Source organism: Saccopteryx leptura, chromosome 9 (genome assembly GCF_036850995.1).
Source record: "Saccopteryx leptura isolate mSacLep1 chromosome 9, mSacLep1_pri_phased_curated, whole genome shotgun sequence".
NCBI classification, from domain to species: Eukaryota; Metazoa; Chordata; class Mammalia; order Chiroptera; family Emballonuridae; genus Saccopteryx; species Saccopteryx leptura.
In genome coordinates, this window is record NC_089511.1 from 42,947,272 (window position 1) to 42,972,842 (window position 25,571).

Genomic DNA, 25,571 nt, shown 5'->3' on the forward strand with positions numbered 1-25,571 from the left:
TGCTCTGATGGACGAAGCAGTGGTGGGGATCAACCATGCTAACAATTTTGGGTGCAGGGAGTGATGCTCGGGGCATTTTCCAAGAGTATCAGTTATTCCAAGGTGTTTTCCTGTGTCTGTTTACATTTTAGGAGATTGGGGCCTTGTAGTTGACGGGCAAAACGTAATTTTTGCCGTTGAAAGTTATGGGAACTGGGCACTGGATGAGACTTGCCCTGAAGAGCATCTGGTTTTCAGCAACAGGTAGGCAAGCCTAGGCAAAAAGGGTCTTAATTTCTCCTAGTTTAGAGGCAGCAGCACCCCCTGGTGGCCAGTGTCCACCCCAAGATGAGCAGAGGCTAGAGAACAGAGTGGGTGCCGGAAGCTGGGACCCAACCTCCAGCCTGGAGAAGAGGCGTGGGTCTCGGGCTGTGCTCACGGGGACTGTTGCTCCTGTCTCCATCCTGAAGAGTCCTGTTTCCTGTGTTGGCCCAAGGCGGATGTCTTTTTATTTTTCTTATTGGGCATCTACGTTCATTTTTTTTCTGAAAATAGCGCCTCATTTTCCTTTGGAGAACCCCCATACTCATGTAATGTTTGAGGATCAAACCTCTCCCACTCACCTCATGTGTCAGCTGCACAGTAATTTGATGAGGGATGAGCCTGTGATCCAAATCTGTCCAGTGAGAGGCAGACCTGGGTCTCTTTTTTGCAATAACTATTGGAAAGGAAGCATTCACTTCCCACTGGAGCCAGGTGGTCCATGGCATATAAGTCCAGAGTTTGGGTGAGTGGGGGCGGGAGCATCTCCATCTCTGCTTGATGGGAAGCTGCTTGGAAGTAAACCTCAAAAAAAAAAAAAAAATTGAGCAGCTGGATCCCACAGTATCTGAAGCCAGACGCTTCAGGGCAGTTCCTGTTAAGTGAACCAATTCTTTTCTGCAGAGCCTGTGAAATTACAGGATCACAGTCCCTGCCTGATTTGTTCTAGGTTCTAATTCCTCATTTCCTACACCCCCCCCCCCAATGTCCTCATTGCTTCTTATATTTGCACTCAGAGGCCAACATTAATCAAAACCATCTTTATTATTTAAAGAGCAGCCTGCCATCAGGGACACCTAGACGGGGGTCCCAGATGGCAGAACAATATTTACATGGGGGTCAGAAAGGCGAGGCTTGGGTGGTCCCAGGGGTGAGTGGGCCCGCCACTGTGGAGGACAGGATCCCGGAAGGAGGGTATCCTTGGACCTATGGGAAGGGCCCAAGAAGAAAAATGTCCATCCCAGGCCCCGGTGGATCTCATCACGTGGGGCTGAGGCCACCTAGGTCAGCTCGGGCCCTGGAGGCATTTGTAGCAAGGAGAAGCATTTGGTCAGAGCTGAGTCACCATGCCACTGGCTTCTGAGTGAATCTGGAGAAAGACAATTGAGGGTTTCAGAGGTCTGACCGGCTTCCCTGAAAGTCCCACTATTAACCTCCTCTCCCCAGAAGCTGTTTGAAAGACATCTGTTCCACAGGGTGTCTCTTCTAGGCACTGAGCTAAGGTCTCCGGAAAACCTCTGCCTCCCTTTCCCAAAACCTCTGCCTCCCTTTCCCCCGTAAGAGTCCCAGACTTCCCCTCTGGCTTCATCTGGGCCCCGTGTTTACCTTTATGGCCTGGAAGATCCATTCCCGGAAGTCACTGACTTTGGTGTAGACGCCTGGCTTCTGAGCCAGGGCACAGCCAGTGCCCCAGCTCACGATGCCACACAGCCGCCAACGTGGGGTCCGAGAGATGCTATCCTCACACACGAAGGGGCCACCACTGTCGCCCTGGTAGGGGAAGAAGTGGCCTGGCTGGAGCCCTCTGGCCCTGAGACAGGGAGCCTGGCCACCCACTGCCTTGTGTCTCCATGTCTGGAGTGGCAGGGCCAGGGGCTGCCCCCCACAACCCCTCACCTGGCAAGCATCAGTGCCGCCCTCAGTGTAGCCAGCACAGAACATCTTGGGCTTGATCTGGTTCCCATAGAAGTCAGGGCCGTTGCAGACATCATTGCTGATTATGGGGACTCGGGCCTCCTGGAGTACCCCAGCCTGTTGGCCTGGGGGTGTGTGGGCAAGGCTGGCGAGAGCTGGGGAGCATGCACACCCCCTTCCCTCCTGGTGCCCACCCCAGGTTCCTCAATGTTTCTATAGCCTAAGGCCAAGAGGCATTCAACTTGCCAGACTGCCCTTTCCCAGCCCAGGTCAGAGTCTCCCTGAAGGTGGCTTCCCAGGCAGAGGACGGCACTTACCATAGTACTGCGTGTTGCCCCAGCCGGTCACGGTACAAATCTTGCCATCCACAAGGGCCTGGCCGGCAGCCGGGAGGCACACGGGCTGGATGTATTCTGTGAGAGAGACCATGCTGGTCTAGCCCCACCTGGAACCAGTGCCCAGCTGCCTCCAGTGCCCCGGCACACCCTTTCCTCTGTTCTTTTATAACAACCAGAGTAGAAGTTGCTGTCTATTGAGAGCTTACTCTGTATGAAGTACCTTCCTGTGTCAGTTCCTTTAATCTCCCATCAGCCCAGGGCCGAAGGGGTGACTACTCACCTATTTTACAGAGGGGGGAAGAGGCCAAGTCACTTGTCCAAAGTCTCATAATGAGTCAATGGCAATACCAAAATCTGAACCCAGACTGCCCAATTCCCAAGCCTGTGTTCTTAACCATGGCCCACAGTGCTGCGCCCCACATAGAGGTTGCCTTTATGAGAAATAAAAAAGACACCCTTATCTTGAAATACTTGGCTTCGGCCCTGGCCGGTTGGCTCAGCGGTAGAGCATCGGCCTGGCGTGCGGGGGACCCGGGTTCGATTCCCGGCCAGGGCACATAGGAGAAGCACCCATTTGCTTCTCCACCCCCCCCCCCCTTCCTCTCTGTCTCTCTCTTCCCCTCCCACAGCCAAGGCTCCATTGGAGCAAAGATGGCCCGGGCGTGGGGATGGCTCCTTGGTCTCTGCCCCAGGTGCTAGAGTGGCTCTGGTCACGGCAGAGCGATGCCCCGGAGGGGCAGAGCATCGCCCCCTGGTGGGCAGAGCGTCGCCCCTGGTGGGCGTGCTGGGTGGATCCCGGTCAGGCGCATGTGGGAGTCTGTCTGACTGTCTCTCCCCGTTTCCAGCTTCAGAAAAATACAAAAAAAAAAAAAAAGAAATACTTGGCTTCTACCTGTCAGAAAATCATAATAAATACATAGGTCTACACCAGCTGCAGTGAGAACGGCCCCCCTGAGATATGATGTCCTTGTGCACAACCCATGAGGCAGTCCAGGCAGCTCTGCCTGCAGCCTGCTGGTGACATCACCCGTCTGAGCCTCAGAGCGCTCAGGTGCGAAATGGAAGTAATTATTTCCTCCCGAGGTTGTAGCAAGAAATTGGTGAAACGTTGAGTAGCATGCCTAGCTAATAAAAAATGCTCACGTCACTAGTAATAGTAATAAACGGTGACAACAGGAATGACCACTACCAGTAACCGAGGGCTCACTATGTGCTGGCATCGCTCTAAACTCTTCACTCATCTTCACCTTTTAAATCGTCTCAATAATCCAAGGAAGTCATTTTACAGATGGGGTCAGCTGTGGCACACAGAGGTAAAGCCACACGCCCCAGATCACACAGCTGGCAAGTCTCTGCCTCCCACACTGAAGCTGTTACCCCTCAACCGTGTGTCTCAAACCCAAGCTGCTCCCGCCCCACCCGCTGTGCCTCATGGGCACTTCCTTTGTTCAGTGTTGTTAACCCCTCACTCTCTCCACGAAAGAGGACACTTTGTTTTGATCACCTCCATAAATGAAAAACCAGTAGCATGAATCATTGAATAGAAAATAACCATAGAACCAAGTAAAATGCCAACCACAAAATGGTCCTGGCTTCCGTGGCCGTACAGTCCAGCGCCAGAAAGCGCGGGCTCAAATCCTTGCTATTTGCCAGCTGTGAGAATTTGAGGCACTATTTACCTTATCGTTGTTGGGACAGTCACCCATGTGGAAGACAGGATCATAGAGGACCTGTGTTCCCAGGCTGCGGTGAGAACTAAATGAGCACGTGTGCCGGACGCTGTGGACAGTGCCTGACACCCAGAGGGTGCTGTGCAAGTGTCGGCGTTCATTACTCTCATCACTAGAATGTTATTTTATTGTATTATGTCATTATGATGATCAGACTGTTGCCTGCTGGGGGAGTTGTCGTCATCACTATTATGGTTTTGCTATCATCATCATCACCATGATGATTACTGTTATAAAATAAATAACTGAAGCCCACAGCCTGCTCTCTGCCCACCAGGTGCGCCTGGAGAAGTGTCAGAGACAGGCTGGCACCCACGTGAGTCCTTCTCATTGAGGGCAAGGGAATGCCCTGAACTGCTGCAGAGGGAGTAACTCTTAACTGCCTGATTCATTCATATATTTAAAACACTATTTTTCACTTCATTTGATTATTATTATTATTATTTTTTTTTGGTAATAGCTTTTCATGACATAATTCATATACCGTACAATTCACCCACTTAGGGTATACAAGTCAACTGTTTTTAGTGGGTTCACAGACAGATGCTGAGTAGCATAGCAGGCATCAGGAAGGTGTATCACCATCGCAATCAATTTTAGAACATTTTCATCACCTCAAAAGAAACTCTGTGTCCTTACCTATCACCCCCTAATATTCCCACCCCCACCCCACCCCTTGTAACCACTAATCTGCTTTCTTTCTCTACAGATGTGCCTATTCTGGACAGTCCATAAATAGAATCATATAGTAGCCTTTTGTATCTTTTTTGTTTTTTTTGACAGAGACAGAGAGAGAGTCAGAGAGAGAGAGACAGACAGGGACAGACAGGCAGGAAGGGAGAGAGATGAAAAACATCAATTCTTCCTTGCGGCTCCTTAGTTGTTTTTTTTGTTGTTTTTTTTTTTGTATTTTTTCTGAAGCTGGAAACGGGGAGAGACAGTCAGACTCCCGCATGCGCCCGACCGGGATCCACCCGGCACGCCCACCAGGGGTGATGCTCCGCCCACCAGGGGCGATGCTCTGCCCCTCCGGGGCGTTGCTCCGCGCGACCAGAGCCACTCCAGCGCCTGGGGCAGAGGCCAAGGAGCCATCCCCAGCGCCCGGGCCATCTTTGCTCCAATGGAGCCTCGGCTGCGGGAGGGGAAGAGAGAGACAGAGAGGAAGGAGGGGGGGGGTGGAGAAGCAAATGGGCGCTTCTCCTATGTGCCCTGGCCGGGAATCGAACCCGGGTCCCCCGCACGCCAGGCCGACACTCTACCACTGAGCCAACCGGCCAGGGCCTCCTTAGTTGTTTATTGATTACTTTCTCATATGTGCCTTGACCGGGGGGACTACAGCAGAGCAAGTGACCCCTTGCTCAAGCCAGCAAACTTGGGCTTCAAGACAGGAACCATGGGGTCATGTCTATGATCCCACGCTCAAGCCATCAACGCCTCGCTAAAGCTGGTGTGCCCGTGTTCAAACTGGCGACCTTGGGGTTTTGAACCTGCGTCCTCCATGTCCCAGTCTGATGCTCTATTCACAGCGCCACCGCCTGGTCAGACTGTATTTTTTTTTCTTAGCATAATGTTTTCAAGGGGCATCCATTGTGTATCATGAATCAGTATTTCCTTCCTTTCTTTGCCCAAATATTATTCTATTGTATGGATCAACCATATTTTTTTTTTCTATTTTTCTGAAGCTGGAAACGGGGAGGCAGTCAGACAGACTCCCGCATGTGCCCGACCGGGATCCACCCGGCACGCCCACCAGGGGGCGATGCTCTGCCCATCCATCTGGGCAGCGCTCTGTTGCGACCAGAACCATTCTAGCGCCTGAGGCGGAGGCCACAGAGCCATCCCCAGCACCCGGGCCATCTTTTGTTCCAATGGAGCCTAGGCTGCGGAAGGGGAAGAGAGAGACAGTGAGGAAGGAGGGGGAGGAGTGGAGAAGCAGATGGGCGCCTCTCCTGTGTGCCCTGGCCGGGAATCGAACCCGGGACTTCCGCATGCCAGGTTGACGCTCTACCACTGAGCCAACCAGCCAGGGCTTGGATCAACCATATTTGTATTCATTTTTCGAAGGATAGATATCTTGGTTGTTTTCATCTTTTGACTATTGTGAAAAATGCTCCTGTGAATGTATACAAGTTCCTGTATGGAGACATATTTTCATTTCTTTTGGGTGAACCATCTGGGAGCAGAATTGCTGAGTAACATGGTAACTCCATGTTTTACTTTTTATGGAACTGTCAGACCTTTCAAAGCAGCCACATTAATCATCCCTACTTGATGGATGCCTACATGTGTCCCTCAAGAGTGTTTCCCGGCCCTGGCCGGTTGGCTCAGTGGTAGAGCGTCAGCGTGGCATGCAGTAGTCCTGGGTTCAATTCCCGGCCAGGGCACACAGGAGAAGTGCCCATCTGCTTCTCCACCCCTCCCCCTCTCCTTCCTCTCTGTCTCTCTCTTCCCCTCCCGCATACAAGGCTCCTTTGGAGCAAAGTTGGCCAGGGTGCTGGGGATGACTCCATGGCCTCTGCCTCAGGCGCTAGAGTGGCTCTGGTTGTGACAGGGCAATGCCCCAGATGGGCAGAGCATCACCCCCTGGTGGGCATGCTGGGTGGATCCCAGTCAGGCACATGCGGGAGTCTGTCTGACTGCCTCCCCGTTTCCAACTTCAGAAAAAAAAAAAAAAAGAGTGTTTCCCTTATTACCATGACTCCTAGGCCCTTGGCCCCTCCTCTGGTCTCCCAGCTTTTGGAGTTCTCAGGCCAAGGCTCAGCCCTCAGACTTACCTGTGAGGGGCAGAGGGCTGGAGAGGTGGACCAGAGCAATATCATTGCTGTTTTCCTCACTGTTAGGATCTCGAAAGGGGAGATAGCCCCCGTGGTAGATGACTGCCTGAACGCCCAGCTGCAGGCCATTGGGTGAGGCCTGGGCAACAGCACCAGCAAACACGCGCCATCGTGACAGGACCCGGTTCCGCCTGCCAGGGAACAGGAGGGGAGGGTGGCAGCCTGCCTGGGCACAGCCTCCCCGCCTCACTGCCATCTGCCACCCTCCTTAGCACTGTGAGGGCCACTTACTCAGGGAAGCAGTGGGCAGCTGTCAGCACCCAGTCTCCGGAGAGCAGGGACCCCCCACAGAGATGTGCTCCATCATAGCGAAGACTGACTTGCCATGGCCACTTGCCCAGGCTGGTGTCCTGGCCTCCCACAATGCGGTCTACAGGCAGCTTCCTGCGGCCACAGTCTGTGGGAGAGGGACCGTCACGGGGAACAGGGGAGCCTGGAGCCTTAGCGGCCGGCCCTGTACCAGGGGGTCTGTGAGAACAGGCGCACTCTGGGGAGTGAGGGGCATGATGGGACCTGAGGGGTTTGAGGGAACGTGGGCCCATCCTGGGGGAGTGTGAGAGGACACAGCCTTGTCCTTGGACGATCTAAGAGGATGTGGCCCTGCTCAAGGGTGTCTGATGGGACAAGGCCTTGCCCTGGGCTATCTGAAGATGACACAGCCCCATCCTTGGGGGACATGGCCCTAGTCTTGTTTAAGGAAGAGGGTTAGAGTTTCAGGTCTCACCTTGGCAGATAGTAGCCAGGAAGCGGCCTCTGGGACAGTCACTGTGAGGGAGACAAGGACAGAGAAGGAACAAAAAGAGAGGCCAATTCAGACAGACAGAAGACAAACGAGGAAGAGCGGGCGGGGCAGCTTGGGAGCCGTGGGGCCGGGTCTGTGCTCCACCCACTGCCCTCCTCACCACACGGAGATGACCTCGAGCAGCCTCCGGGCGTAGGGCAGCCTTCCCTCGTCCACACAGAAGAAGCCTGACGTGCCGTTGGCACCCGCTGTCCGCACATCCAGCTCCGAGTGGGCCAGTGCCCTGGGCAGGGCAGGAGTCAGGCCTGCTCCTCCCACCCTCCCACTGCCACCCTCCAAGGAGCACACCGGTACCTGAGGAAGCCCATCTCCTCACAGCCGAGTCCCGCCACCCTGGCGTTGGAGCGCGAGGAGCACAGCAGCCGCCATGTCCCCTCTGTCTCATCAAACACTGCGAGCCGAGCGTCTGCTGGGCTGACCTGCACTGCAGGGACACAGGAAGGCCACACAGGTCACCTTCTTGCCCCAGACCCTCCTGGCTGATTTCCGGCCGTGTGGTTCTGCCCAGAGTCCTGGTAGGGCCGATCAGATCACCCCATCCCCCCCCCCCCCATACTCAGGATTGTGTCTGGAAGAGCACAACACTAAAGTCAGACAAGGAACAGTGGCCCTGGGACTTCGGCTGGCCCTGCTGGCACCAGGGAACTGCCTCTCTCCACAGGGATTCCTAAGCTGTTGTAAGTCTGGGACTTTGCTGTAACATCTGGAAAAAGAGGGAAACTATTTCAACCAATCTCCCAAGAGAGTGGTGTATGAGACTGGATCTGCTGAGGCCATCTTTGTCCCCATGAGGGGAAAAAATAAGCAACATGGAGGAAAACCAAGATATTTCTAATAACAGTTTTAAAGCCCCTTGATGAAGCCAGGCTTGAATAACCCCAGAACTGTTGGTTAAGTGAGATGATCATTTCCTTTTTCATTTAGCCAGTTGTTTTTTTATCTTTTGCCATCTGAGGACCCTTGACTAATACATCAGGTTGCCAAAGTATTTCAATACTGTATATATCTCATAGTCTTAAATATAGAAAAGGAGGAAAAGATCGCTATCTTTTCTGCAGGACTTGTCAGATCCTAGAATTTTTTTTTTTTTTTAAATAGAGACAGAGGGAGAGTCAGAGAGAGGGATAGATAGGGATAGACAGACAGGAATGGAGAGAGATGAGAAGCATCAATCATTAGTTTTTCGTTGCAACACCTTAGTTGTTCATTGATTGCTTTCTCATATGTGCCTTGACCGTGGGGCTACAGCAGACCGAGTAATTCCTTGCTCGAGCCAGCAACCTTGGGTCCAAGCTGGTGAGCTTTGCTCAAACCAGATGAGCCCACACTCAAGCTGGCGACCTCGGGGTCTCGAACCTGGGTCTTCCACATCCCAGTCCGACGCTCTATCCACTGCGCCACTGCCTGGTCAGGCAGATCCTTGAATATATTAAAGTACATGATAATGCTCCAGGCAGAGCATTCATTCATTCATTCAACAAACAACAACTAAGCATCAACTAGACACATACTTCATGCCCAGTCCTGTGAGGGGTGATGTTGGGTACACCAAGATGACTAAGACAGCCTTCATTACACCAAAGTCTGAGGTGAGGGAAACAGACAATAAAAAAGTCACCCAACCAAGCACATCCTCACAAACCAAGAAGGGGCAGGACAGAGATATACAGGGAGATTGGAGAGAGCTTATGAGAGATTTCTCCTGTCCAAACCTGGTGGTGTTGAAAACTAATGTCCCCTCAGCTCCTCATAAGCTGTTCCCCATGCATGGCCAGAGGCCCCTTGTTCACCCCTAAGCCAGGTCATAGCCCTTAGTCTTACTTATTCATATTCACCAAACACCCAGTCCATGCCAGGTCTAGTTTAGGCAATGATAAGTCCAACGAAATCCCTGCTCTGTGGTGTTCCAAGACTAAAAGGTGACATGGGTAACAAAAGGGACAAATAAGAAGAATAGATCATGTGTCACAAAATAAGGGGACAGGGAGACATATCGAGTGTGACACAGTTGGGGTGCTGGTGTGGGTGGTAAGGTGGAGGTGAGGTTGTGATTTCAGTAGCTGGGAAGAGAAAGCTTCCCTGAGAAGTGGTAAGTAAGCAAACAAAGAGCTGAAAGCCTTGAGAGAGAGAGGTGTGAAGATATGTGAGGGAACAGAGAACTAGACCAAGGGAACTGCAAGTGCAAAGATCCCAAGGCTGGGGGTGGGGGTGAGGAGTAGCAAGGAGGCTGGAGCAGAGTGAGAGGGGGCGATGAGGCAGGAGACAGACTGGATCAACACTAAGACTTCACTTTTACCAGGACTGACATGCTTCTGGGGAGGCTCTGAACCCTGATCTCATTCAGCGTGTGAGAAACAGACTGTGGGGGTGGGAACAGGAACAGGAGACCAGGGAGGAGGCAGTCATGATGTCCAGGACAGAGAGGATGGGGGCTGGGCAAAGGTGGGGCAGTGAAGGGGGAAAGGATTTAGATTCTAGACCGATTTTGTGGATGGAGTCCACAGGATATGGGGACAGAAAGAAAGGGGTTAAGGACACTGCAAGGTGCCTGGCCTGAACCACTAGAAGGACAAAGCTGCTACTGACAGGGATAGGGAAGATGGTGAAGGTAGGATTGGGGGAAGATGAGCTGTGAGCCTCTCCTTTTCTCCGGGGCTTCCTGCATGGCTGGTGTTCTGAGAGCACATTCTGGGAAACTGATTCTGGTGTAGGCACTTTTGCATCCTCTCAGAAAAAACCTGGTGAGGCCACACCCAAGCTGAGCAGTCTTCCCAAAGCCCGCAGATCTGGACAAGAACTTACAGGAAGCACCCTGTCTTGCTGAGGACCTACTGTGTGCCAGTGCTATGCTACATGCTCTCTCTGCCACTGTCAACCGAGGCCTCACCATACCTCCAAGACCACAAAGATCATCCCCATTTTCCAGATGGGGAAGCTGAAGCTTGGAGAGGTGGCGTGACTTGCCCAACATCACCATGTGAGTGAGAGGCAGAGAGAGGATGTCTATTTATCTTTTTGTGTGTGTGTGTGGCAGAGACAGAGAGAGTCAGAGAGAGGAACAGATAGGGACAGACAGGAAGGGAGAGAGATGAGAAACATCAATTCTTCGTTGCAGCTCCTTAGTTGTTCATTGATTGATTTCTCATATGTGTCTTGACCAGGGACTACAGCAGACTGAGTGATCCCTTGCTCGAGCCAGCAACCTTGGGCTCAAGCTGGTGAACCTTGCTCAAACCAGATGAGCTCGAGCTCAAGCTGGCGACCTCGGGGTCTTTAACCCAGGTCCTCCACATTCCAGTCCGATGCTCTATCCACTGTGCCACCGCCTGGTCAGGCTATTTAGCTTTTTTGTTTGTTTGTTTGTTTGGTTTTTTTACAGAGACAGAGAGTGAGTCAGAGAGAGGGATAGACAGGGACAGACAGACAGGAACGGAGAGAGATGTGAAGCATCAATCATTGTGCGTTCCAACACCTTAGTTGTTCATTGATTGCCCTCTCATATGTGCCTTGACTGCGGGCCTTCAGCAGACCGAGTAGCCCCTTGCTGGGGCCAGCAACCTTGGGTTCAAGCTGGTGGGCTTTTGCTCAAACCAGATGAGCCCGCGCTCAAGCTGGCGACCTCGGGGTCTCGAACCTGGGTCCTCTGCATCCCAGTCCGACGCTCTATCCACTGCGCCACCGCCTGGTCAGGCCAGGCTATTTAGCTTTTAATGTTGCCCTACACAGCCTCTTGGGCAACTTCCCCTTCTAAAGGTGAAACAATAACAGCGCAGTAATAATAACACTGGCTATATTTTCTGGAGATGCCAATGAGCTGGCCCCATGTTGTGTGTCATATCTGGAGATCCTCTGAATTCCAATACCATCCTGGGAGCTAGAGACCATTCCTATGCCCATCTTACTGATGAAGAAACTGAGCCTCAGAAAAGGATGTACTTGCCGAGGGGTCTAAAAACTGGCAAAGCCAGGATTTATATCCAGGCCTGCTGACCTGCATGCACTTTGCTCCTTCCGAGGGTCTCACAGAGACCCTTACTTGTCCCCACCATGAATATACTCACCCATAGCCCAGACTAAGAGCCTCCTGACTGATAAGAAAAGATGCAATACTGCCATTCACGACCACATGGATGGGGCTGGAGAGTTCCAAAGTAAGTCAGATGGAAAGTCAAGACCATATGATTTCACTCAGATGTGAAGTAAAAAACTAAAAGCAACAGATGAACAAATAAGAAACAAAGAAAAGCTCACAGACAACACTATGGCGGTTCCCAGAGGAAGGGGGCGGGGCAGTAGTCGAGTAAAGAAGGTCAAATACACGGCCACAGCAGCTTCCACTTTGGGTGGTGAATACAGATGATGTATTATGGAAATGTACACTTGAAACCTGTAGAGTTTTCTTAACCAACATCACCTCAATACATTTAATTAAAAATTAAAAACAAAAAACAAACTTTCTGGCCGGCTTGCCTTGAACATGACCATAGCTTTGGTGTCATTCGACAGAGGTGCCCCCACCTCCTGAGTCCCAAGACCAAGAATTGGGATTTGAAACACTAACCAGTTTGGGGGTGAAATCTTATTTCCGCAAAGTATGAAGTGTTAGGAAAACATGGTCACTTTATGGGTGTGTTTTGGGGAAGATGGAGGGGGAGGGAATATAAAATGCCCCTTCTATTTTTAGAGCCACATTCTGTTCTATTATTTCTCACTTTTGAACTCTTTATTCTTATTTGTGTTATTCTAAGCAATGCAAACTGTGTTCTGGGTCACCTGGTTTGCTGACCAAGTTGTCTGATATATTTGGAAGTGTGACAACTTTAGAAAAGTGAGATAGAAATATAGTTTTGGGTGGTTGTTTGTTTGTTTTTTTATAGCAATTTCCCAACACTTTGGAAAAATCCAAGTATAGCTGAAAGGTAAGGGTGCCGACGCTGGCCAGCCAGGTTGGAGCTGTGGCCCGGTTACCTTTCTTCCAGTGGAAGCCCAGGACAAGTTAGTTCATCTCGGCTACCTGTCTTCATTGTAATTCATTAAGCGTAGATTTCCTGAGCACCTATTATATTCAGGACACTGTCTAGGGCAGTAAAAGAAAAAATGGCCCTGCCTTCCTAAAATTTACCCGGAGTAAATAATCCACGGCAAACGTGAGGAGAGTTTTACCCGAGACAGCGAGGATGGCCCACGGGCCTGGGGGGAGCACTGAGTCTGGGGGTGCAGGGAAGGCCTTGCTCAGGAAAGTCAGAGCCTGCAGGGTGAGACTCAAAAGCCAACGGTTTCCAGGTCGGCTACGAGCCAAGTACTGCATGGATCATCACGTCCTCTACTCCTCACCCACAGCTGACAGGTGAGGACATCAGGACGCAGAGGGCAGGACTGTGGAAGGCCCCTGCTCGGCAGTGACACTGCTGAACCCCGGAACTGCCTCTAGGTGTGAGCTGGAAGGAGGTGGGTGAACAAAGGCTGTGGTGCCAGGAGAGCCCTTCGGGGTGTGAGTGCCCGGAGCAAGCGTGAGGTGAGGGCGGGGAGGGCCATCACCCTGCTAGCCATTGAAATTTTAGTCCATGGCGGTGGGCAGCCATGGAGGGGCTTTTGACAGGGGTATGGTTCCTCTGCCCTGCCACTTACATGGCAGGTGGTCTTGGGTAAGTCAGTGCACTTCACTGGGCCCCAGTTTCCCCTATCTGCAAGTCGGTGGTGATGGTGATAGCCCCGACTCCACAGGGCTGTTGTGCAAAGGCCAGAGCCCGGGCCAGGTAGGGGCGAGCCCTAGCTGTTTCTTGAGAAACCATAGTATGTAGCGGTTCTGCACAAAGCTGGGTCCAGGCTACCTGGGCTCAGATCCCAGACCTGCTGCATATCAGCTCTGTGACCTGCAGCAAGTTGCTTGGCCTTTCTGTGCCTTAGTTTCCCCATATTAAAATGGGCTGTTGTGCCCTGGTCAGGTAGCTCAGTTGATTCGAGCATCATCCCGATACACTAAGGTTGTGGGTTTGATCCCTGGTCAGGTCACATACAGGAACCAACCAATGAATGTATATAAATAAGTGAAACAACAAATGGATGTTTTTCCCCTTTTCTTTCTTTCTCCTTTCCTCTCTCTCTAAAACCAATAAATTTTTAAAAAGTGGGCTGTTGTGAGAATTTCATAGATACCTGTGAAGCCCATGGCCTGTGCCTGGTACATGAAAATGATCTATAAGTGCCGGCTATCATGACTAATACTGATGTTGGCTTCCCTTGTTGGATTTTCATTTCTTCTTTAATGTAAGCTGAGTCCTTTATGGAACAAGATGAGGCTCATGAAAGTGAAAATCACAGCCCAATACCCCACTTCCCCTTCCTTTATACTGTCCTGGACCACAGAATGGCAGCTTGGACTTGTCATCTGGGACAATACATTCATTCATCCCACAGTGAGCTTCTGCGTCTACTTATCAGTGTGGCCACTCTCTCCTGCCTGCTGCAGACACATCTCTATCAGGCAAGTCTAAGAGCTATTCCTGGTCCCATCTTTGACCATCTCTGATCCTCACTTTCCACACCTGTGAATGAGGATAATAGAAGCTACTTCGTAGGGGAGATAGAAGGGTTCACTGATTTCATATGGTGCCTCTCAGACATGTTTTGACTGCACCCTGAAGTAAGAAAGTTTTAACTTCTGATGTGGCCCTGAACTTCTGTTTTCTGAGGCAAATCATCCAATGGCTCTAAGCCTCAGTTACCCCATCTTTAAAATCGAGAGACTGGCCCTGGCTGGTTGGCTCAGTAGATAGAACATCAGCTCCATATACAGACATCCTGGATTTCATCCCTGGTCAGGGTACACAAGAGAAGCGACCATCTGCTTCTCTCCCCCTCCCTCTCCTGCTTCTATCCCTCTTCCCCTCCCGCAGCCAGTGGCTTGATAGGTTCAAGCATTGGTCCCAGGTGCTAAGGATAGCTCGGTTGGTCTGAGTGTCAGCCTCAGGCACTAAAAATAGCTCAGTTGATTCAAGCATCAGCCCCAGACAGGGGTTGCCGAGTGGAACCCCATCAGGGTGCATGCGGGAGTTTGTCTCACTATCTCCCCTCTCTCACTTAAAGAAAAAAGAAAATCAAGAGACTAACAGTCCCACCCTTATAAAACCAAAAGATTAACAAGAGTTTTTCTTACTGAGAGAGATGCACTCGAATATTTTCTAGTCTAATCTATTTCATACTTTTCAAAATATGTTTTCCAACTCATGAATTTAACTTGATGATGCATTAATAGGTAACACGTTTAGAGTCTGCAAAGCACTGGGTTAGACAAGTGAACTGCTTAGAGCAGCAGCTGGTGCAGAGCAAGCACTCAGCACGAGTGCACTACTAGTACTAGCCTTTCTTCATGCATTCGTGCATTCATTCCAACAATCCTTCTATTGAGCCCCCACCAGGAGCAGGTTTCCTCCAGGGCCTCCCCAGAGGGTCCCAGCTTGCTTTACTCACCTGGGTACAGTGGCTCCTGATCACTCCTGAGTAGAACAGTCACTGCAGAGAAGGCAGAGGTGAGGGCAGGTAGGCTAGGGCCGCAGGGGACAGGGGAGGGTAGAGGTGCAGGGGGCCGCTCTCACCAATGGCCCAGGACGCTGCCCCGATGCCTGTCAGGAGCAGCAGGGTCCCCGCAGTGAGAGCAGCTACTTTGGGTCCGGAGCAATATGGCACAGTCCGGCCACCTGCAACAGACACCATGCTGGGGCCACTGCTAGGCCTGTCTTCATCCAGGCAGGGTCTGGGCGAAGGGCCAACTCTGCTCTGCCCCCAGGGCTAGCTTAGCCTGTCAGCCTGCCATTCCCTGGTCCCCGTGTCCTGGGGCAGAGCAGCTGGCAGGGCTGTCCCTCCCCTGCAGCGGGACAGCCAGGTGTCCAGCTCCGGAGGGTTCCAGCTGGGAGGGGCGTGGCTGGGACAGCTGCCACCTTCCCTGCCTGCACTCCTGGCACTTATGGGATTTCTCCGCCCCGATGACGATGACGCTGCGCTTTTGTAGCTCCCTCGTCGTCGTGTCAGGCCATCTCTTCGCAGAGCTCTCACTCTGCTAACTTTCCCAGAGGTTCTTAGAGCCTCTTGGGGGCTATGACCCCTGACTTTGCCCTTTTGGAAGCTCTCTTCCCTGCTGTTCGACATTTCCTCACTGCCTCATCTCTATCTGCTGTTCCAGACCCTCGGCCCTGGGTACCCTGCCAAAACCAGACCTTCCCCACAGGACCCAGCTCCAAGGCCAAGTTTGCCCCTCGAGGTTGAGAACCTAAGTTTGCAAACTTGCCAGCCTCACTTAAAAGTACTGGCCTTCCTCACTCAGCTGAGCCTTTAGGCAGGTGACATCACCTCTTTGAGCCTCAGCTGACTTTTTATTTTTTTATTTTTTATTTATTTTTCTGAAGCTGGAAACGGGGAGAGACAGTCAGACAGACTCCCGCATGCGCCCGACCGGGATCCACCCGGCACGCCCACCAGGGGAGAAGCTCTGCCCACCATGGGGGTGATGCTCTGCCCCTCCGGGGCGTCGCTCTGCCAAGACCAGAGCCACTCTAGCGCCTGGGGCAGAGGCCAAGGAGCCATCCCCAGCGCCCGGGCCATCTTTGCTCCAATGGAGCCTTGGCTGCGGGAGGGGAAGAGAGAGACAGAGAGGAAGGAGGGGGGCAGGTGGAGAAGCAAATGGGTGCTTCTCCTGTGTGCCCTGGCCGGGAATTGAACCCGGGCCCCCCGCACGCCAGGCCGACGCTCTAGCGCTGAGCTAACCGGCCAGGGCCACTTTTTTTTTTTTTTTGACAGAGACAGATAGATGAACAGATAGAGACAGACAGACAGGAAGGAGAGAGATGAGAAGCATAAATTCTTCGTTGCAGCTCCTTAGTTGTTCATTGATTGCTTTCTCATATGTGCCTTGACCGGGGGGCTCCAGCAGACCCCGGTCACCTTGTTTTTGAACCTGGGCCCTCCGCGTCTCAGTCGGACGCTCTATCCATTGCGCCACTGCCTGGTCAGACTACTTATCTTTTTAATGGGAATCTACCTAGCACTCACCTCCAAAAATAAGACATTTAAATAATAATAATAGACAAACTCTTATCAGATGCTTACTATGCACCAAGCACTGCTCTAAATGCATGAACTTCTTCATAGCTGATCATGGTTCTGATTCCGGTTTTTCATACAGGGAAAACTGAGGCTCGAGAGGAGTCACATGCCTGAAGTGACTCAGCCAGGAGGAGGCAGTGCTGAGTCCTGAACCCTGGGCAGACTTGGAGCTGGGGCCCTAATGTATAACCACTAAGCCAGGCTACCTCTCCCTGTGCTGTATCCCTGGCATATAGCAAGTTCTCAGTAAGTGTTTTTAAAATCATTAAGCTGTGTAGTCCTGGGCAAATTCCCTTCACCTCTCTGGGTCTCAGCCTTCTCGTCAGTAACATGGAGCTTCATTCATTCATCGTTCTGTTGAGCATCTACTGTGTACCTGGTACCATTCTAAGCTCCGGGGACACATCCCACACCAAGATGATTGAAATGATGGCTCTCACGGGGCTCACATTTTCATGTGTGTAAGGTGAGGGGGAGAATGAAACAAATAGGCAAGTAGATAAACTTGATAATTTCCAGATTGTGGCAAAGATTATGAAGAAAATAATGCATGTTGGGGGCAGTAGATGGCTTCTGTAGGGTGCTCAGGGAGGGCCTCCCTCAGAAGTGACTTCTGAGATGAGACCTGAGGGAACAGCACAGGTAAAGGCCTCGAGGCAAGAATAAGCATGAGATGTTAGAGGACGAGAGAGGCCATCCATACGGCCAGAATGGCATGCGCGTGGGGAAGGCAGGGGGACCAAGGCTGGGGCCGGCTAGGGAGGCCTGGTGGCCTGAGTGAAAGACCCATTTTATTCCCAGGGCAACAGAGCCCCTGGGGATTAAAACCAACCCATCTGTTAAGGATTTCGGGAGCAACAAAGAGCAAAGGCTACTGAAAGCCTTCAGCTGGACCTGGCCAGCACCTGACTGCTGTTGGCATCCGCAAGACACTCCCAGGGCTGCAAGAGATCCCACCATCTAATCCAGGGGTCTCAAACTCACGGCCCGCCGAACAATTTTGTGCGGCCCGCAGACTAATCCACGAAGTTCAAAATATTTTGGATAAAATTAAGTAAGCCTAGGGGCCTACTTGTATTTTTAATTTCTCTAGCATCCTAGCTAGATATTAGCTTAGTTAACAGCAGTTGTGATGCGAACTACAGTTTCTGGTCGTTTTGTGACACTGAGTAAACTGCATGTACGATTGTGCTTGTTGTACTGATTTTTTTTTGTTTTCAACTGCAGTGAGAAAAGTGTTGCGTAACAGTTGCCTTTTGTAGACCTAGTGCGACCTGCCGAACGGCTGTGATCTTGCTCTGTGGCCCACATGCTGAGTTGAGTTTGAGACCCCTGGTCTAATCTGTGCCGTGGCAGTGTGGCTGAGAGGCACAGGGCCAGGCAAGCACCTGGAGCAGTGGTGGAGTGTTTCAGGACCTTCCTGGATGGCCACTGTCTGGGTATCTTAAGAACCTGAGAACCCAGTAGTCCCTGTCAAGGCATGAGAGAACACTACCTCCCTCTAAAGGGCCCAGTGGGCCCGGCCAGCCCAGCCCAGCCCCAGCTGGTAGACCCTTCCCTGCCTCAAGAGGGCCTCTCAAGCCCAGCTCCCAATTCTGTAGCCAAGCATTCTCCCAGTTCTAGTGGGAGGTCTTGGCTCCCTGTGGCCGTCAGTCTGGTCCCGATTCCTTTGTTTTCAGTTGTGCTCCACTACTCAGCCCAGCCTAGAGGCTCTGGTATGTCTGGTAGGGTAGAAAGCACTGCCCATGTCTCTTAGGGTGACAGGAAGAAACTCCTTCCGTGCCTTCTGCTTCAGAAGCCCTTGAGCAACCCCCAAACAGCTGTCTCTAGTGGGACAGGAAGCGTCCTCTCTCTGTGAGAGGCCCATCTTTTCTTTTTTTTTAAAAAAAAATTTACTGTGTTAACATGGATTCAAGTGTTCCACTGAATATAATACCCTCACCCCCCCACCCCCATGTCCCTATTTACACCCCCTTTGTCCCCTCCCCCTAATTTCTTCCCCCCTTCCCTCTGGGATTTGCTGTCCTGTTATCTGTATCTCTGTGTTCTGTATATATAATTTCACGAATCCCTTTCCCTTCTCTGATCCCATCCCCTACTCCCCCTTCCCTCTGACTGCTGTCCCTCTGGTCCCTGTGACTCAGCCTCTGCCTCTATTCTGTTCCTCAGTTCATTTGGTTCATTAGGTCCCACATATAAGTGAGATCATATGATATTTGTCTTTCTCTGCCTGGCTTATTTCACTTAGCATAATAACCTCCAGGTCCACCCATGCCGTCACAAAAGATTTCCTTTTTCACTGCCGTGTGGTATTCCATTGTGTACATATATGTACCACAGTTTTTAATCCACTCGTCGACTGACGGACGCTGGGGCTGTTTTCTATCTTGGCTATTGTAAGCAGGCTGAGAGGCCCATCTCTGATGTCCCTCTTTGAGAACAGTGGGGCCTTTGCCATCAGTAAGCCAGTTCCCATGCTGTCCCCCAGCTTCTCCCAGAGGCTCTGCTCTCTGCTCCTGCAGGGGCACTGGGCTCCCTTTCCTTCTCACACAATAGCTCTTCTGCTCCCACCATTTGGCTGCAAAACCCTCACAAGTGACGATTCTAGCCCCTTGTCTCTAAAACTCCACTCAACTGATGGCGTTGAGTCCCAGGCCCCCTCAGACCAAACTTCAACTTTCTGAATGAAAGTCCCCTCGTTTAAATTCTGGGACAACCAGACGCCCTTCCTTCTCCTTCTCCAGCAGTGCCTTCTCCATCTCCTGACCTATTCACTTTGAAATCTGAAATTCACGGAGTGGGCCATAGCCTTCTCCTCTTCCTGCCTCCTCACTTCCAAGTCTGTCCCACCTCCCTCCATAGCCTCAGTTTCCCTTTTCTGTCCCACCCCCTAGACTCTCCTACAGATCGGGGTCCTGCAGGCTCTTGGATGTCTACCCGTGGTATCCCCTAGGCCGTTCACACCCCCTAGACTCTCCTACAGATCGGGGTCCTGCAGGCTCTTGGATGTCTACCCCTGGCACCCCCTAGGCCGTTCACACCCCCGAGACTCTCCTACAGATCGGGGTCCTGCAGTCTCTTGGATGTCTACCCCTGGCACCCCCTAGGCCGTTCACACCCCCTAGACTCTCCTACAGATCAGGGTCCTGCAGGCTCTTGGATGCCTACCCGTGGTATCCCCTAGGCCGTTCACACCCCCTAGACTCTCCTACAGATCAGGGTCCTGCAGGCTCTTGGATGCCTACCCGTGGTATCCCCTAGGCCGTTCACATCCCCAGTCTCTTACTGGTCTCCATGCCTCCCCAAATCCCGGGGCCCTCATCAGAGGTGGATTAAGGTCGGTTGAGGCCCTGGGCATGGAAGAAAATATGGGGCCTGCTGTCATTAGAAAAAAGTGTGTCGCCTGACCAGGCGGTGGCGCAGTGGATAGAGCGTCAGACTGGGATGTGGAAAGACCCAGGTTTGAGACCCCGAGGTTGCCAGTTTGAATGCGGGCTCATCTGGTTTGAGCAAAAAAAAAAAAAAAAAAAAAAGCTCACCAGCATGGACCCAACGTCACTGGCTCAAGCAAGGGGTCACTCGGTCTGCTGAAGGCCCGCGGTCAAGGCACATATGAGAAAGCAATCAATGAACAACTAAGGTGTCGCAACGAAAAACTGATGATTGATGCTTCTCATCTCTCTCTGTTCCTGTCTGTCCCTATCTATCCCTCTCTCTGACTCTCTCTGTCTCTGTAAAAAAAAAAAAAAAAGAAAAGAAATAAGTGTGTCAAGTTGGGGTTTTACGGGGCCCTTCAGAGGTTGGGGCCCCCAGCGCACGCCCGGTACACCGCCGTTAAACCCGCCTCGGGCCCTAATCCTCAGTGATGCCTGCTCTTCAGGCCCCTCCCTCCCCTCAGAGCTTCCCAGCTCTGCAGCTTGCAGGCCTCCTGCATGTCTCCCGTCCACCTTTTCCACCTTTTCCGCCCCTGGCCCCAGCCCCAGCCCCAGCCCCAGCCCCAGCCAACCCCCGGCTCAGGCCCTGCCCTCTCTGGTCCAGCCTCTGCACAGCAGCCCGGGGGCTCTTGCTAACTAAGAAATCCAACCTCTTCCTCTTTACCTGGAACCCTCCATGACTCCTAATGTTCCCCAGGACAGTTTCTAAGGCCCTCAGCCCTGGGGTGCCAGCCACTCTAGGATACAAGCATGTGGTTAGAGATTTGAGGGTTGAACATGTTTCCCCAATCCCCAGACAGCCATGTGGGTCATTATCAGACACCTGAGAGAGCTTCCAAAAAGCAACCAAAACCACAGAACTTGCAGATACAAGTTAGAAAAGAGAAAAACAAAGATTAACCGCCAGCGCCATCTTGTGGAGAGACCCAGCACTGCAAAGGCATCCTCCTGCCCTTCATCAAAAGTAGTGGGAACAGACCCTGGTCCAGCCTGCACAGCTCATCACCCTCCCAGCTCCATTTCCACTGTACCTCCAGGAATACCCAAATTATCTATGTGCCACTGCGCCCCCAGCAGTTTGTCACCCCCCCAAACAGTGAGCTAGGCTCTGCTCTCTGCCTGGCACACCTTACCTACTCCTTCCTCAACCCGAGTGTCCGTTCCGATATGCCCTCCTCCCAGTCTAAGTGCCCAGGAGCACCAAGGCCCCCGAGCTGGTGTGACACCAATCTGTGCAGCCACTGCAGCAGCAAGGCTCTCACAGCACACGCCAGCTTCTAACCCTGCCTTGTAGTTCCTTGAATCTTTGCAACTGCTCATGAGGAAGGTATCATTGTCCTCATCACCCTGGCTGATAGATGAGGAGGAGGTCCAGAGAGGTATAGCCACCTGCCCCAGATCGCCCAGCAAGTACGCACAGAAGCACAGCCTTTTAGCATCTGCGTCCAGGTTTGACCACACCCTCCACCAAGACCGGGCCTGAGCTGTCTGGGGACGTGCTGAAGCCCACTCTGCCTCAGTTCTCTCTGTACCCAGACCTGTCTCTGTCCATCCTTCCCGGCATACTCTGTTTTTCTTCACTGGCTCATTCACCCATAGTATCTAAGGGCTCAGGCTGGTTGGCTCAGGCCAGTTGGCCTGGCATGCGGAAGTCCCAGGTTCAATTCCAACCCTGGTGACTCCCTTCAGTTGGCTCCAGGAAGGAATCCTCCAGAAGGTGTTGGGCGCTCATGTCTACCTGCTCAGCAGGGATGCAGGGCCTTCTCCTGAGCCCCTGGGAGCCTTGCTACACTCTGGGCCACGGCTGAGTGGTGGGGGTCTAAGCAGCTCACTGTGCTGGAGCCAAGGAGGCCCGTGATCTGCACGGATCATTTCAGAGACTCTCAGCACTTCCTGCACTGAAGCACTCACACCACACTGTGAGCTATGCATGAGTACCATCCCCATTTTACAGATGAAGCAAGTGAGACCCAGAGAGTTAGGTAGATCGCTTGCTTAGAGCCTCACAGCTAGAAAGTACTACGGCCAAGGACCAAACCCAGCTAGCCTGGTTCCAGGAAGAAGAGAGGGAGTCAGTTTGCTGGGGAGGACAGGATGGGAAAGCTGCCCCTCCCTGGCCTCTCTAGATGGTTCCCAAGTCGAGAAGAGGTTGAGAGGTATCCAGGCTGTGGAAGCCCTGCCTACGCACTGCCAAGAGCCCTGGAGTGCCAGCCGCTCAGCAGTGGCTTCCTCCCGTCATCCTCGAGTGGCTTCTCTGCTCTCTCTCCTCCCTCTCCATCCATCTCGCTAAGTCCAAAGTCCTGCCCTTTTGACCACAGTGCCAGGAGGTAGGAGAAATGTCTGGAATTGCTGGGGGTCTTGAATCCCTGGGATTCCAAGTCCGCTGACTTCTATCACTTCAGCTCTGGTGAACGGCGTGCATCTGACACGCTAAGCTCCCCGCTGTTGTCCTTGATCCCAACCTCACATAGGTCCGTAGCATTAGTTGTAGACACCACTGTACTTGGACCAGCCATGTAGGTAGCATTAGGATCCATGCTTGACCCAGGGGGACGAGTGCAGCTCAGAAAAATGATGTCATTTGCATGAGACCACAGAACAAAAAAGTGGCAGAAACAGATTCAAGTGCAGGCCAAGAGGTTCAACTCCAGAGTCAGTGTCCTTAACCGTGACAGCCAGTCTCCCCATCATAGCCCCAAGTGGAGGACAGGTCCAGGGGCAGCTGAGAAATCGCTGGGGAGTGAGGGGAAACTGAGGCAAGAAGCCAGGAAGGTCATGTGCGGTAGCAGGGAGGCAGACGGTGGCACAGCCTCACAGGAACCTGGTTAATAGTTAATCAGGTAGAGGAGGCTTCAGAGGGGGTGGAGATGGGCCCAGGAGGAGTGCCAGAGAGAGGGGGCTCCAAGGGGGCGGAGGGTCGGGAAGAGCACAGAGGGAGGGGCGTCAGGCAGAGTCAAAGTCGGGGCTCAGGGAAAAGGCCTTACCTTCCTTCTCCGCCATGTCACAGCCTCTTGTTAATGATTCCCCGGCTGACCTCTTGGGCCGGGGCAGGACCTGTGGGGAGACCAGCGGGGAGGCAGGGCCTTGGGGAGCCCAGCCCAGCTCCAGGGCCCCCAGTCCCAGGCGCCCATCCAGGGAGGCTGGAGGCCTGACCCCTGGCCAGAGCATGCCATGATCACGGACGCAGATCAGGCTGGGTTCAAGGGTGGGGTCACGAGTGTCTGACCAGTGGCCAGGGGACACCTGGATTTTCAGGGTTGGGGGTTCTAATGTCTCAGCCTGAGAGGAGGGTCTGAACTCCTAGGTTCATAGGGGGCTTGAAATCCTGAGTCCTGGGAAAAGAGGGCTTTGGGGGCCAGGATTCCATAATAGGAGGTTGAGGGGTGTAGGGGCCAGACTCCTGGGTCTGAGGAAGAGACTGAGGCCTAATCTCTGAAAAGACGAATGGGCTGCTCCAAGGTCCTTGGAGAGAAGTCAGAGCCCACTCTTGGGGCCCTGGGAGTCCCTCTATCGGGAGGTGAGCATTAGGTTGGGTGGGAATGAGGGCACTCCTGTTTTGGAGAATGAACTGAGGGCCCTGGTCCTTACCTGGGGTCCAGCAGGTGGGGGCAAAGCTGAGAGATGGTACCAGTTGAGGGTCAGTCTCCAGGCCTGGGCAGGAGCATGGTGGCCCCGCAGCAGCGCGGCCAGGAGGCAGAGGCGGCAGCGTGGGGCCTGCTAGGCCTGGCTGTCTCACCTGAGGAGGAGGGGGCTGGGCAAGGGGCGGGGAAAGGGGTGGGGAGGGGCGGGCAAAGGGATTGGCAGTGCCAGAGGCCACCTGGCTGGTGGGGCAGGGTTTGCAGGGGCTGGACCAGGCCAGCCCAGCCCAGCCACCTGCCTCCCTCTAGCCATTGGGCCCAGGTGTGCCAGCCCGAGGGGAGGTGGGAGCAGGGTCAGTCTTGCCTGAGGGTGGGGTTTGGGGGAGACAGAACAGGCTGCGGGTGCTTACAGGACTAAAGGATGGGGATAGGAACTAGAGGGCGTCAGACAGAGTGCCCGAACTGCCCTGCTACATTTCCTGCCTCCTGCTCAGCCCCCACCCCACCAGCCCAGGCCTAACTAACTCCATGCCTATCCGCCCCTGCCCCTTCCAGCGTCCCCTGTCCAGCTTCTGAACTAGGCGGTCCTGTCCCTGCCCCAGTTCCAGGCCCTGCCCCAGGCCCTGCCCCAGGCCCCTCCTCCAGACTCCTCCCTTGCCCCAACTTGCTCCAGCCTCTGTCCCTTCCCCAGTCCCCAGCCCAGCCTCTGTCTGCTTTGCCCTGCTCACCCTATCCCCCCCCCCAGTCCGGTCAGCCTCCTCCCCCAGCTGCTTTCCTACAAGTCACGGGGGCCGGTTTGCTTTGGCAGCAGCCTCTCTGCCGCCTGCAGCAGTGACCTCTGGAGCCGGTAAAGTCCTAGATAGGGGGGAAGGGGGCTTGGCCTGGAAAAGGCAGCACTGAGTGCTGAGGCCCAAGCCAAGTGGCCGGAAGTGTCCAGAGACAGATACATACACACTGTCCCGCCAGCGGTCAAAAGTGATCCACGTCACACCCTAGGTCCAGATAAACACCCAGATGCTTAGGAACACCATCAGACGCTTGGCTGTGGACAGTCACATAAACACACATCACAGCTGTCCACCCCAGCTAGTCTGTCCCTGCACAATCAGACCCACCTGCTGACCCCACTCCGAGCCACAGCCTCCCCCAGGAGGCACGCTGGCAGACCTGCTGCTGCTCTGCCCCTAGTCTCTCCCCCTCTCTCCACTCGTGTTCCTCTCGCTCCTTTCCTCCCTCCGACTCCCACCACTCCAGAGAGACCCGCACTGCTGAGTATGAGTGAAGAAATAAAATCGTCCTATAGTCAGACTGCTAAATTTCTAAAACCAAGTAGGTTGAGGTATGAGGAAACAATTCTACCCTTGCTTTAACCAGACTGCAAATTTGAACTTTTGAACTTGTCAGCTGTGCATCAATGCCTAGAGATATAGATAAATCCTATAGAGAACCCTCTGAAGAACTTCAGAAAAAATGTTCGTGCATCCAGACCCCCAACATCTGGAAGATAACCATTTCAGATCAATTCAGAAGCCAACAATGCGGAACCGATTTTTCTCAAAAATAACTTTTTACTATAAGAACTCTCAATTTTTCTCTTTTCTTGGGAACACTCTGGGTGTTACATGGTAGTGTTTTTTGTGTGTGTAAACCCCAAGATCCTTGGATAAAACTTTGCCATTTTAATTTCATTTTTTCTTGACAGAGACAGACAGATAGGAAGGGAGAGAGATGAGAAGCAGCAACTCACAGTGGCTCTTGCTTCTCACATATGCCTTGACCAGGGGGCTCACACTGAGCCAGTGACACCCTGCTCAAGCCAGT

The 25,571-nt window shown here is 52.8% G+C and overlaps 1 protein-coding gene across 1 annotated transcript; it reads right to left on the reverse strand.

Annotated features, from left to right (window-relative positions):
* Positions 1 to 1,046: 1,046 nt before the first annotated feature.
* HPN (hepsin) lies at positions 1,047 to 23,919 on the reverse strand. Its single transcript, XM_066348372.1, has 13 exons — positions 23,761 to 23,919; positions 23,157 to 23,226; positions 15,235 to 15,336; positions 15,110 to 15,151; positions 7,934 to 8,063; positions 7,740 to 7,862; positions 7,562 to 7,602; positions 7,069 to 7,234; positions 6,778 to 6,968; positions 2,253 to 2,348; positions 1,918 to 2,060; positions 1,627 to 1,791; positions 1,047 to 1,390 (listed from the first exon to the last, which is right to left on the reverse strand). The coding sequence occupies exons 2-13, from the start codon at positions 23,170 to 23,172 to the stop codon at positions 1,352 to 1,354; spliced, it is 1,254 nt and encodes a 417-aa protein (XP_066204469.1). The 5' UTR covers positions 23,173 to 23,226; positions 23,761 to 23,919; the 3' UTR covers positions 1,047 to 1,351.
* Positions 23,920 to 25,571: the final 1,652 nt, after the last annotated feature.